This window comes from Eimeria maxima, genomic scaffold, assembly GCF_000499605.1.
Source record: "Eimeria maxima Weybridge genomic scaffold, Emw_scaff738, whole genome shotgun sequence".
NCBI lineage: Eukaryota > Apicomplexa > Conoidasida > Eucoccidiorida > Eimeriidae > Eimeria > Eimeria maxima.
Window position 1 is genome coordinate 2501 of NW_013563962.1, and position 12776 is coordinate 15276.

The 12776-nt window shown below is 51.5% G+C and overlaps 4 protein-coding genes across 4 annotated transcripts in view; 2 read left to right on the forward strand and 2 right to left on the reverse strand.

Annotated features, from left to right (window-relative positions):
* EMWEY_00042130 (F-box domain containing protein, putative) overlaps nt 1–2493 on the reverse strand; it is a gene marked incomplete at both ends in the record, with an annotated part of 4127 nt that extends 1634 nt beyond the window's left edge. Inside the window, 3 exons of the mRNA XM_013478861.1 lie at nt 1–882; nt 1126–1784; nt 2043–2493. The exon at nt 1–882 is cut by the window's left edge and continues 959 nt beyond it. Coding sequence (XP_013334315.1) covers nt 1–882; nt 1126–1784; nt 2043–2493 — 1992 coding nt within the window. The remainder of the gene's footprint in view (nt 883–1125; nt 1785–2042) is intronic.
* A 686-nt stretch (nt 2494–3179) lies between these two features.
* On the forward strand, nt 3180–3725 carry EMWEY_00042140 (hypothetical protein; the record flags this gene model as incomplete). Its single annotated transcript, XM_013478862.1, has 1 exon — nt 3180–3725. One exon carries the CDS (start codon nt 3180–3182, stop codon nt 3723–3725), a length of 546 nt encoding a protein of 181 aa, XP_013334316.1.
* Nucleotides 3726–6752: 3027 nt separating this feature from the next.
* On the reverse strand, nt 6753–10538 carry EMWEY_00042150 (hypothetical protein, conserved; the record flags this gene model as incomplete). The annotated part of the gene is made up of 6 exons (XM_013478863.1): nt 6753–6943; nt 7060–7079; nt 7224–7286; nt 7584–7688; nt 7841–9201; nt 9360–10538. The coding sequence occupies 6 exons, from the start codon at nt 10536–10538 to the stop codon at nt 6753–6755; spliced, it is 2919 nt and encodes a 972-aa protein (XP_013334317.1).
* A 741-nt stretch (nt 10539–11279) lies between these two features.
* EMWEY_00042160 (hypothetical protein, conserved) lies at nt 11280–12150 on the forward strand (the record flags this gene model as incomplete). Its single annotated transcript, XM_013478864.1, has 2 exons — nt 11280–11654; nt 11875–12150. 2 exons carry the CDS (start codon nt 11280–11282, stop codon nt 12148–12150), a joined length of 651 nt encoding a protein of 216 aa, XP_013334318.1.
* Nucleotides 12151–12776: the final 626 nt, after the last annotated feature.

The following is a 12776-nucleotide window of genomic DNA, read 5'->3' on the forward strand; positions in this document are numbered from 1 at the left end:
AATATTCTGCTGCTGCTGCTGCTGCTGTTGGTGTTGCTGCTGCTGTTGTCTGGACAAGCAAGGACCGCAGCGATATGCTGGCCTCTTGCCACTCCCGCTGCTGCTGCTGCTGCTGCTGCTGCTGCTAGCGTGTCTGCCTCTCTTCTTCACGTTCACTCGGTTGTTGCTGCTGCTGGTGCTGCTGCTGTTGCTGCTGCTGCAGTTGTCGCTGCTGCAGCAACCCACACTTCCCTCAAGAAAAATACCTGCTGCAGGGCTGCAGCAGCTGCTGCAGCAGCTGCTGCTCACCTCCTGCGAAGTGTTTTGGGTGTCTTGGCTTCTGCTGCTGCTGTCGGAGTTGTTGCTGCAGCAGCGGCTGCTGCTGTTGCTGCTGCAGCTCCTGACAACTTTCCCTTTGCCCTTGCTGCAGCAGCTGCTGTTCCCGCTCACGTTTGGTTCCGCCGTCTCAGCAGCAGCAGCTGCTGCAGTTGTTGCTGCTGCTGCAGGGAGGAGGCTGCAGCTGTGACTGCCGCATGCGCAGCAGCAGCAAGACCTGTGTTCGCTTCGGCGATGGCTCCAGCAACACTTCCTGCGGCTACTCCTGCTGCTGTTGCTGCTGCTGGTGCAGCCGTCAAAGCAGCAGACTGCACCGAAGGTGGCACCAAGCCTATGTGCTTTCCTGCGTCGCTGCTGCTGTTGCTGTTGCTGTTGCTGCTGCTGTTGCTGCTGTTGCTGCTGTTGCTCCTGCTGTTGAGATGTCGTTGCTACAGCACGCAAAGGAATCTCCTCCTCCTGCTGCTGCTGCTGCTGCACTTGCTGCTCTGGCTGCTGCTGCGGTTGCTGCCCTTGTTGCTGCTGCTGCTGAGACCCTTGGCGCAGAGCTGAGAAGGCGACGCGGTGCAGCTGCAGCAGCAGCAACAGCAGCAGAAGCAGCAGCACGGTCATCAATTAAGCGGACAATTTTAAGGTTTGGGGTTCAGGGTTTAGGGTTTGCATGGATTTAAGGGTTTAGGGTTTAGGGTTTAGGGTTTAGGCATAAGGATTAAGGGTTGAGGATTTACTGTTTAGTACTAAGGGTTTAGGGTTTAGGGTTTAGGGTTTAGGGTTTAGGGTTTAGGGTTTAGGGTTTAGGGTTTAGGGTTTTACCTGTTCAAGAGACCAGACTTTAACAACACTAAGAAGTCCTGTGCTTTGCAGGAGCCGCAGATCGCCGTGCTGCTGCAGCTGCTGCAGCATTTGTAAGGCTTGCTGCTGCTGCTGCAGCTGCTCCTCCTGCGAGCTGCCTGGCACACCTGTTCCACCAGTCCTGCTGCTCCTGCTGCTGCTGCTGCTGCTGCCTGCTTGTCTGCGCAGCAGCGGCAGAGCAGCAGCAGCAACAGTCCTATCGAAAAGCGTTGGCGCCGTAGCTGAAAGATTTGTAGAATCTGCTGCTGCCGTTTCACCCTGCTGCTGCTGCTGCTGTTGCTGCTGCTGCTGCTGCTGCTGCTGCTGCATCATTCGTTGGTGCAGCAGCAGCAGGTGCTCTACATGCATCTGCTGCAGCACAATTAGATGGTGAGCAGAGAAGCTATGACGAGCAATGGGTCCTCCTCCCCCGCTGCAGCTGAATGTACATACACTAGAGAAGCTGCTGCTGCTGTCATATAATGTTAGCTGCCCGTTGTTATCAAGAGCAGCAAGAAGATAATGCTGCTGCTGCTGCTGCTGCTGCTGGTGCTGCTGCAAACTCTGTGGATGAGGCAACTGACGAAGACGTAAAAATGATGCACCAGAGGAAGGAGCTGGCAAACTGTGGCAAAGAGAACCTGCAGCAGCAGCAGCAGCAGCAGCAGCAACAGTAGCAGCAACAGCAGCAGCAACAGCAACACGAAAGACTAAACAGCTGAGCTCGGGAAGTTGTTGAGACGTCTAACAGTAACAACAACAACAACAACAACAGCAGCAGCAGCAGCAGCAGCAAGAGCAGCAAGAATCGCAGCATCAACAACATCGGCAGCATCAGCAACAGCAGCAGCAACAGCAGCAGCAACAGCAGCAGCAGCAGCAGCAGCCAGGAGTCTAACCATCTGCTACAGCCCATATTTTGATGGTGCTGCAGCTGCGCCTTAGCCAAGTAACGAGATGTTTGCTGCGGCGGATTTGCTGCTGCTGCTGCTGCACTGCAGCAGCAAATATATTATTTTTTTGTAGGCCGCAGCAAAAGGGAGCTGGATGAGAATCCTGCTGCTGCTGTTGTTGTTGCTGCAGCTGCATCTGTTGCTGCATCTCCCTAGCCTCCTGCAGTAGCAGCGACACAGGGGCTTCTGCTGGCAGCAAAGGTGCACGTAGTTTGCTGCTGCTGCTGCTGCTGCTGCTATAGCGTGCAGGTGGATCAACATATCCAGCCCAAAGAAAGTCAAGATCTTGTGCTGTGTCATCTGTTGCTGTTGCTGCTGTTGCTGCAGTTGTTGCTGCATCTGTTGCTGCAGTTGCTGCTGCTGCTGTTGTTGCTGCAGTTGGATTAGTTTGTTGCATGCGTGTATATACAGCAGGTTCCGTCGGACTGGCAGCACCAACAGGATCCCCCCGATCCCCACGATCCCCCCGATCCCCACGATCCCGATAAGCAGCAGTAGCAGCATTAGTAGCATGATGGTATGCATTAGCAGCAGCAGCAGCAGTAGTAGTAACAGGAGGATCAACAGGATAATCAGCAAAAGGAGGAACAACAATATGTTCCTGTATATGAGTAATTATATATAATAATGTTAATGTATTTGAATCATATACATGCAACATATTTCCTGTTAATACAGTAAGATGTAGATTCCTTAATGATACATCTAAGGGGAATTCAGGTCTATTTGCTGCTGCTGCTGCTGCTGCTGCTGCTGCTGCTGGTAATATTGCTGCAGCAGATAACTCACCATCTAATAAATTATATCCACGTAATATTCCTTTCTTTAAGAATACTGCCTTTGTTGCTGTTGCTACTAGACATACACGTGCGTCTTCGTCCTCCCTGCTGCTGCTGCTGCTGCTGTTGCTGTTGATGCTGCTGTTGATGCTGCTGTTGATGATGCTGCTGCTGCTGCTGCTGGCAATGAGGTGGTCTATAGATCCATTCGCATTTGCCTTCCATATCTCTTTTTGCTGCTGCAGATGCATCAGGTGTATATACACCCCATCCTCCCATAAGAAGCAGCAACAGCAGCAGCACAATGCCATGCTGCGGACACGAGCACGAGGAAGCGCAGGCCGCAGCAACTCCTTGTATGATGTATGACGGTACTTCGCCTGCAGCAACAGCAACAGCAACAGCAACAGCAACAGCAGCAACAGCAGCAACAGCAGCAACACAGATGCATGCACCATTAGCAGCACTATCCCCAACAACAACAACAGCAACAGCAACAGCAACAGCAACAGCAACAGCAGCCCTATCCCCAGCAGCACCAACAGCACCAGCACCAGCACCAAAAGCATCAACAACAACAACAGCAGCAGCAGCAACAGCACCATCACCACCACCACCATCAGCAGCATCAGCATCAGCAGCAGCATCAGCATCAGCATCAGCATCAGCATCAGCAGCAGCAGCAACATCAGCAGCAACATCAGCAGCAGCATCAGCATCATCATCAGCATCATCAGCATCAGCATCAGCATCAGCAGCAACAGCAGCAGGAGCAGCAGCAACAGGAGCAGCAGGAGCAGCAAACCTGTTTAATATTTCTAACAAAAGTAGCTGCCTTAGCAAGTGTTAATCTCCAACTCCATCCTTGTCTATATTTAAAATAATTTTCGTATTTGCTGCCGTACTGCTGCAGCAGCAGCAGACGCCATTGCTGCTGCTGCTGCTGCGCCAGCAGCACAAACCAACGACGGCATACTAAGCAGCAACAACATAAATCACTTACATTAAAATAACGAACTGCACTCAATAATGCTACCTCAGGAAATGTTATACTGCTGCTGCTGCTGCTGCTGCTGCTGCTGTTGCTGTTGCTGCTGCTGTTGCTGCTGCTGCTCGTGTTGGTGGTGGTCGTCGTGGTCGTGTTGCTACTGCTGGTCGGCGTCGTCATCGTCGTGTTGCTGCTGCTCGTCGTGTTGGTGGTACTGCTGCTGCTGGTGCTGGTGTTGGTGGTGGTGGTGGTGGCGCTGCTGCTGCTGGTGCTGCTGCTGATTTCAGTGCTGCTGGTAATGCTGCTGCTGCTGATGCTGCTGCTGCTGTCTAGGGAGTTCCTGGTTTGCTGATTGCCGCTATCAAGATTGGTGCTGCTGCTGCTGTTGTTGTTGCCACTGCAGACAAGGGATTGGCTACCAGTGCTGCTGCTGCTGCTGCTACTGCTGCCGGTGCTGCTGCTGCTGCTGCTGTTGCTGCTGTTGCTGCTGTTGCTGTTGCTGTTGCTTCTTTTGCTGCTGCGTTGATTCTTCGTAGTGGTACTGCAGCGCCTGTTGCTGCAATAATCCCCTCTTCGATGGTTGCTGCTGCTGCAGGAGCTGCTGCTGCTGCTGCGTCTATTATTGCTGCTGCTGTGTCTCGTAAAGCCTTTCCCGCTGCTGCGTTTGCTGCTTCTAGTGGTGGTTAGCGATGAATGGCAGGTGCAGCAGCAGCAGTTGCTGCTGCTGCTGCTGTTGCTGCTGCAGCACCTGCTGCGACGGCTGGAACGCTCGCAGCAGCAGGAACCCCCTGGTGTGTGGCAGGGCTCTTCCCTAAGGATGCGGCCCATTGTTGCTGCTGCTGCTGCTGCTGCTGCTGCTGCAGTGAAGCTTGCTGCTGCTGACGACGATGGTGACGCCAATGCAGCCACTACTGGAGCTGTTCCTGCTGCTGCTGCTGCTGCTGCCTCCTCATTAGCTGCAGCAGCCCTTTGTTTGGCGATGCTGCTTGCAGCATCTCTGTGTCTAGCGCAGCCGACGGCTGCTGTTGCTGCAGTTGCTGCTGCTGCTGTTGCTGCTGCTTTTGCTGCGGTAGCTGCTGCTGCAGTGGCTTATTTTGAGTCTTCGTTAGTATTTCAATAAAATATTTGCTTTAGCAGCGTCAATTGCTGCTGCTGCTGCAGTGCTGCTGCAGTGGGGTGGCGACAGCCGCTGCAGACAGGATCGTGCAGCTAGGATCGTGCTGCTGCTGCTGCTGCTGCTGTTTCTGCTGCCGCTGATGGTGTTATTTCTGATTAAGCAGCACATACGCATGGCGTCATAATTTAGGAAGAAATAAGGACACAGGGGGAGCAGCAGCTGCTGTTGCTGCTGCTGCTGCTGCTGTCGTTGCAGCTGTCGCTGCAGCTGCTGCCGACGAGAAGCCTCAGCAGAGAAGCAGCAGCGGCTGCAGCAGGAGTTGTTTGGAGGTGCATGCGTAGCAGCAGCAATTGTGTTCGTTTATGCTTCTGTATTTGCTGCTGCTGCTGCTGTTGCTGTTCGTGCTCTTGTTGCTGCACGTTGAACCCGAGCGCTGCTGCTGCTGCAAGCGCCAACGCTGCTGCTGCTGCTGCAACTGCTGCTACTGCTGCCTCCTGTTCTGCTGCAGCGACAGCTGCAACAGCATTAATATATTAAACAAATAATTTTCTGCATTTATTGCTAACTCATTTCTTGCTTCTGCTGCTGCTGCTGCCTCCTATCTTAGGCACCCCCCTCCAGTGCTAGGGACGAGACAGCAGCAGCAGCAGCAGCAGCAGCAGCAGCAGGGTCTGCAGCAGCAGCAAGTCTTCCTAGAGTAGGCAGCAGAAACTGTACATACTCAGCTTTTTTTGCTGTTTTTAGTCCTCCTATGTTTTTCGTTTATCTTTGCTGCTGTTTTTGTTGCTGCTGCTGCTGGTGCTGCTGTTGCTGCTGCTGTTGCTGCTGCTGCTGTCGGCAGCAGCTGTGCCTTGAGCTGCGCTCTGTTTATTTCTCAATAAAAATAATAATTTAAATAATAAATAAATAATAATAAATTACATAATAAATAATAATAATAATATTAATAATATAAATAATAATTAAATAATAAACTAATTAAATATATAATAATAATAATATTAAGAAAAAAAGAAAAAAAATGTTTTTGTTTGCTGCTAGCAGCAGCAAATGCAGCAAATGCCGCCCTATAGGCTATTTTTATTGTGCATGCATGCGCAGCAGCAACAAGACACAGCAGCAGCAACAGAAGCAAACAGCAGCAGCAGCAGTAAACAGTCGCAGCAAAATGTGTCGTCACGGGAAGCAGCAGCTGCAGTTGCTACTATTATTCAACCAGCAGCATTAGATGCTGCTGCTGCTGCTGCTGTTGCTGCTGTTGCTGTTGCTGTTGCTGTTGCTGTTGTTGCGATTGCTGCTGGTGCTGCTGCTGTTGCTGCTGCTGCAATACCCTTGGGGATCGACAGTGTTGATTACTCGTTACAAGCTGCGGCTTCTGCTGCTGCTGCTGCTGCTGCTGCTGCTGCACCTAACTTGCATCAGCAAGCCGGACTAGTAGTAGTAGTAGCAGCAGCAGCAAGAGAAGCAACAAGGATTCATCTAATGGCTGCAGCAGCAGATATGAGTGGCCATTTGTTACTATTAATAAGTGCTGTTATGGTGTATGCACAGCAGCAAGCAGCAGCAGCAGCAGCAGCAAACAGCAGCAGCAGCAGCAGAATTGTAGCAGAAAAAATATATAAAGACGATCACCAGTCCAACAAAAAAGCAAAACAAAAATCCGCCTGCAGCAGCAACTGCAGCAGCAGCAGCAGCGAAAGCAGCAGCAGTTGCTGCTGATGCTCCATGCTGGAGGGGTTGCTGTTGCTGCTGCTGCACCTGTTGCAACTCTTTTAGTTGCTTTGCTGCTGCAGTTGCTGCAGCTGCTGCAGCTGTAGGTGCTGCTGCAGTTGTTGCTGTTGCTGCACGTGCGGCATCTGCAGCAGCAGCAGCAGCAGCAAGTGCTGCTGCTGCTGCTGCTGCTGCTGCTGCTGCTCTGGGAGTGATCTGCGACAGCTGGAAGGCCTTCCCTCAATAGTCTCTCCTTATACAACCCTAAACCCTAAACCCTAAACCCTAAACCCTAAACCCTAGTGTCCTGGGGTCTTGATATGCCTCTGCAGGTTTCTGAATTTATCCTTGAGTTGTACATTCGTAAACCGCCGCAGCAGGGGATGTTCCTAAGCAGCAGCACAAACCCTAAACCCTAAACCCTAAACCCTAAACCCTAAACCCTAATTCTTTTGCTACTCATGCCACTGCTGCTGCCTATAGCGCACAAGACTCCATCTAGGGTTTAGGGTTTAGGGTTTAGGGAGGATCACCTGCTGTATTTCCCTCCAATTTCCTTTGCCAAACCGCCGCACACCATCGAGCAGCAACTCCTCCTAAGAGCAAACACTCCTCAAACCCTAAACCCTAAACCCTAAACCCTAAACCCTAAGTCATAGACCCTAAACAGCAGGCCCTGAAGAGAAGCTATACATCGCCGTGCATAGTGTATAAGCGCAGAGGGTTTAGGGTTTAGGGTTTAGGATTAGGGTTTAGTATATGAGGACTTAGAGCTAAGGTGTGGATTAGGGTTTAGGGTTTAGGGTTTAGGGTTTAGCAGCACCTGCGTGCGCGTCCAGCAGCGGAGACGACGATCAGGAGAAGATGGCTTGGGGGGAGATATAAGCCCATACTGTCTCTGCTGCCGTTGCTGTTGTTGTTGTTGCTGCTGCTGCGACTGCTGCTGCTGCTGCTGCTGCGGCTGCTGCATAATCACAGGTTCTTCGTCAGACGGCCAACTGCAGAGAAGGCAGCACACACAAACAGCCACACTTATTTTCTTCGAGGGTTTAGGGTTTAGGGTTAACGATTTAGGGTTTAGGGTTTACAAATTAGGGTTTAGGGTTTACAATTAGGGTTTAGGGTTTAGGGTTTAGGGTTTAGGGTTTACTGTTCAACTTTGTCTGTTGGGTGTGCCTCAAGAAGACGAGGAAATTTTAATTTGTGTGCGGGGGAATTTGCTGCAGATAGGATAGAGGGCCTCCTGTTGCTGCTGCTGCTGCTGCTGCTGCTGCTGCTGCTGGCGATTCTGTTGCTGCGCCTTGTGCCACTGTTGTTGTGGCTCTCCTCCTGCCGCTTGTACGCTGCTGCTGCTGCTGCTGCTGCTGCATCTGTTGCTGCTGCTGCTGTTGGACTATCAGATAGTTCGCTGTCTTCAACGGATTCTACAGGACGCTGCCGCTTCGAAGAGTTGTTGGTGCTGCTGCTGCTGCTGCTGCTGCAGCTGCAGCTTGCAGGAGCAACATCACTTTGGGCCTCCGGAGGCAACGGCTGTTCGTGCTGCTGGTGCTGCTGCTGCTGTTGCCTCTGGTGCTGCTGCTGCTGCTGCTGCTGCTGTTCTCGCTGCGGAGTATCTATCACCACAAGGTCTTCACTTTCATCTACAGGAGCAGCAGCAGTTGCTGCTGCTGCTGCTGGTGCTGCTGCTGCTGCCTGGCCGCTGGGTACGCCTTTGACCACAACAATTGGTTCCTCTTCTCTCAGTACTTCTGCTGCGCTAGCTGCTGCTGCTGCTGACAAATTAGGTGCTGCTGCAGCATTTGCTGCAACTGCTTCTGCTAATGATGTTGCATCTTCTGTGCGTGCTTCTGCTGCTGGTGCTGCAGTAGCTGCTGCTGCTGCTGCTGCAGATTCCGCTGCTCCTGTAGCTTGTGCTGCTTCTACTCCTGCAGCTGCTTCTGCTGCTTCCTCTGCTACAGGTGCGGCAGCTGGTGCTGCTGCTGCGTGGGCTGCAGCAGCACAGGAGCAATACTTAAGCAGCAGCTGCAGCCGCTGCTGCTGCTGCTGCACCGTCTGGCGTGCATAGAGGAGAGCAGCAGCAGCACGCTGCGCCTCTCGCTGCATCAGCAAGACACCAACAGCTACTTCGTCGTCAGATAGGGAGCCCTCATCCTCTACTGCTTCCTGCTGCGCTGCTGCAGCAGCAGCTGCTGCTGCTGCTTGTTCCGCCAACACCTGCTGCTGCTGCAGCTGCTGCAGCAGCTCCCGTTGCTTCTGAGCTTCGGTACCACAACACACGCATACCTGCTGCTGCTGTCGCTGGTGCTGCTGCTGCTGCTGCTCTTCCACCTGCTGCTGCTGCCGTTGCTGCTCTTCCAAGCCATGTGCATGTGCAGAAGGGGACTCAATAGGGGAATCAGCAGCAGCAGCAGCTGCTGCATCTGCTGCAGCATCTTGTGTCTCATCAAGGTTGCTGCTGTGTCCTTGCTGCTGCTGCTGCTGATGAGCGTTGTACGTCAGGCAAGAAGGCAACTGCAGCAACAGCAGCAGCAACAGCAGCAAAATGTGGCATACATGCGTATCAGTGCAGCATCAGCAGTAACAACAGTAACAGCAACAGCAACACCAACAGCAGCAGCAGCAACAGCAACAGCAGCAGCAGCAACAGCATGCATGCAGAAAATGCCTACCTTGTCCAGCAACGGCGGAGGCAGCGCGCCGTCAAGGAAGAAAGCAATCTCAGCAATCTGCTGCAGCGCTGCTGCTACATGATTAGCAGTAGTGTGCAGCAGCTGCTGCTGCTGCTGCTGTGCTGCGGGTCCTCCTGCTGCTGCTGCTTCAGCAGCAGCAAAACTACGTTGGACCTGCTGCAGCATAGGAGGGAGTTCCTCAACTGCAGCAGCAAGACCCTCCCTGAAGGAAGCAGCAATATCAGCAGCAGCAGCAGCAAAAGACTCTCCTGCTGCTGCTACATCTGCGTCTCCTTCTGCTGCTGCTGCTGCTGCTGCTGAGCAGACCTCAGAACGTAGAGACACAATTGCTGCTTCCCTGCAAACAATACGTAGAGAAGAAATGACAGCAACTCCCCACTCCAGCCGTCTGCTGCTGCTGCTGCTGCTGCAGCTGCTGCTGCTCCTGGTTTTGCTGCTGCTGCAAGAAGGGCAGCTAATACAAAGGGCCTGCTGCAGAGGCAGCAGCAAATGCAGCAGCAGCTCAAGTGCAGCAGCACGGGCTACCGCCGCGTGTAGAGCTAGCATATGCTGCTGTGATAAACTGCTGCTGCTGTTGCTGCTGCTGCTGCTGCTGCTGTCTGCAAGCTTCTGCTGCAGCAGTAGCTCCATCTGAGGATCTTCACGCAGGGACTGCAGCAGCTGCTCTAGCTGCTGCTGCTGCCCAGCAGCAGCTGCTGCTGCTACCTCATGTATGTATTCCCCTAAGTACTGTGTAGCTGACGGCAGTTGCTGGTTTTGTTGCAGGGATTGGTGCTGCTGCTGCTGCTGCTGCTGCTGCACCAGAAGGTGTGGCTTCTGCAGCAGCAGCCCAGTTTCTTGCCTAAGCCTCCTCTCGGCTTCGCTCAACAGGCAGCAGCAGCAGCAACGGCTGCAGCCGCTGCAGCAGCAGTAGTGCCTGCTGCTGCTGCTACTGCTACTGTTAATATCTCGATCTTGCTGCTTCCTATTCAGATCAGCCCCCCTATTCCCTTCTGCTGCTGCTGCTGCAGCTAATGCTGCTGCTGCTGCTGCAGCAAGAGAAGGGAAAGTAAGGGCTTCCCAAGCTAATGCATCTAATAGGAGTCTTAGGCCAGTTAACTGCGCTGTATGCCTCATCTGCTGCTGCTGCTGCTGCTGCAGCTGCTGCTGCAGCGACATGTAATGTCTCCAGGCCTTTACAACTCTGTTGTGTTGCTGCTGCTGCTGTTGCAGCAGTTCTGCTTCTGCTGCTGCTGCTGCGCTGCTGGTAGTCAGCCAGGAGGTACTTCACACAGAACAATTGCTGCTGCTGTTGTTGCTGCTGCTGGTATTACTGCTGCTGTTGGTATTACTGCTGCTGTTGCTGCTGCTATTGCTGCTATTGCTGCCAATGCTGGTAATGCTGCTCCGGTTGTTGTTCCCGTTGTTGCTGTTGCTGCTGCTGTTGCTGAGCTTGCAGACACAAAAAAAAGGCAAGATGTAAGAAAAATTCCGCTTGCTGTTGCAGCGTTGCTGCTGGTGGTGTTTCTGTAGCTGTTGCTGCAGCAGCAATTGCTGCTGCTGCTGCTACTGCTGCTGCTGCAGCAACAGCTCTCCCTGCGATCCGGCAGCAACAGCCGCCCTTCCTGTTATAGGCAAATTAGAGAATGTTTTTTGTCTAACCATTATTTATTGCTGCTGTTGGTACTCCACTTGTTGCTGCTCGTGCATGCATGCAGCAGCAGCAGCAGCAGCAGCAGCAGAGGGAGGGTGGGGTTGGTGTTCCTGCTGCAGCCCCCAGTAACCAAAGCAGCACTAATACAATTTTTTTCCTTGTGTCTCTAATTTAAACATAAAGAGCCGCAGATTTTGCTGCTGCTGCATGCTTGGGTGTCTCGATACACTAAACCCTAAGCCCTAAACCCTAAACCCTAAACCCTCATGGTCTCGCCTGCGGATCTGCTGCAGCAGGAAGTCGACTGTCTGCGCCGAGCCTATTCTCCTTTTGCTGAGTTTGTTGCTATTCATCCCTCTGTAGATCCAGCTGCACCTGCTGCTGCTGCTGCTGCAGGTCTTGCTGCTGCTGCTGGTGCTGCAGCACCCGGCGACGCGGGAAAGGGACTAACAGGCTCAAGTGCGCAAGAGCAGCAGCAGCACGACCAGCTGCAGCTACAGCAGCCACATGAGAATCTGTACCTACTGCGACAGCAGCCGCACCAGCAGCAGCAGCAGCAGCAGCAGCAATTCCTCTGTGCCTTAAGACACCCCCTGGGGACTCTGCTGCTCTCTATTGGTCTCCATATTGACGGCCTACGAGTTAGACAAACACACCGACGTGCTGCTGTCCTTTTGCTGCTGCTGCTGCTGTGCTGTTGTTGTCCTGCTGCTATTGCTGCTGTGCTGCGCTGCTGTACATGAGTAGCCTGCGTGGTGCTGCTGTTGCTGTTGCTGTAGCGTGTTAAGGGCCTATATATATGTGCTGTTGCTGCTGTTTGTTGTGCTGCTGCTGCTTTTGCTGCTGCTGCTGCTGCTGCAGCTTCTGAAGCTTGATTGCCTGCCAGATCAGACCCCACAATCTGTCATCAAGACAGTTGAGCAGCAGCAACAGCAGCAGCAGCAGCAGCAACAGCAACAACAAGTACTGCACCAGAGCAACGAGCAGCAGCTGTCCGCTTGGAGTGTACGTACACCTCAGCATCCTGCTGCAGCATTTGAGACATTTGAGGGTTTGCTGCAGGCAGTTTGTCCACAAGTCTTTCAACATATGCAGCAGGAGTTGCTGCGGCGGCAGCTAGAGCAGCAGCAGCAATAGCAGAAATAGCAGCAGCAGCAGCAGCAGCAACAACAAGAACAACAACCAACGTTGGCAGCAGCCAGTTGATACATTTGCAGCATTAGAAGCAGAAGTGCAGCAGCAACAGCAGCAGCAGCAGCAGCAGCAATAATAGCCAGTAAAGGCGAAACCAGAAAGGCAGCAGCAGCTGCAGCAGCAACCAGAAAGGCAGCAGCAGCTGCAGCAGCAACAACAAAAGCAGCAAATATTCTAACAAAGGGAAAAAAAGAAGCAAAAATAGTAATAAGAACAAGACAACAAAACAATAAAAAAAAAAATAAAAAAAATAATTATAATAATAAAAAAAACTAAATAAGAAAACAAATAAAATAAAATAAAATAAAAAAAATAAAATAAAATAAAATAAAGAGAATAAAAATAAATAAAAAAATAAATATAAATAAATAAAATATAAATAAATAAATAAAATATAAATAAATAAATAAAATAGATAAAATAAAGTAAATAAAATGAATAAATTAAATAAATAAATAAAAAAGAAAAAAACAAACAAAACGACGAAAAAAAAAAAAGAAACAAAAAGAAAAAAAAAAAAAAAAAAAAAAAAAAAAAAAAAAAAAAAAAAAAAAAAAAAAAAAAAAAAA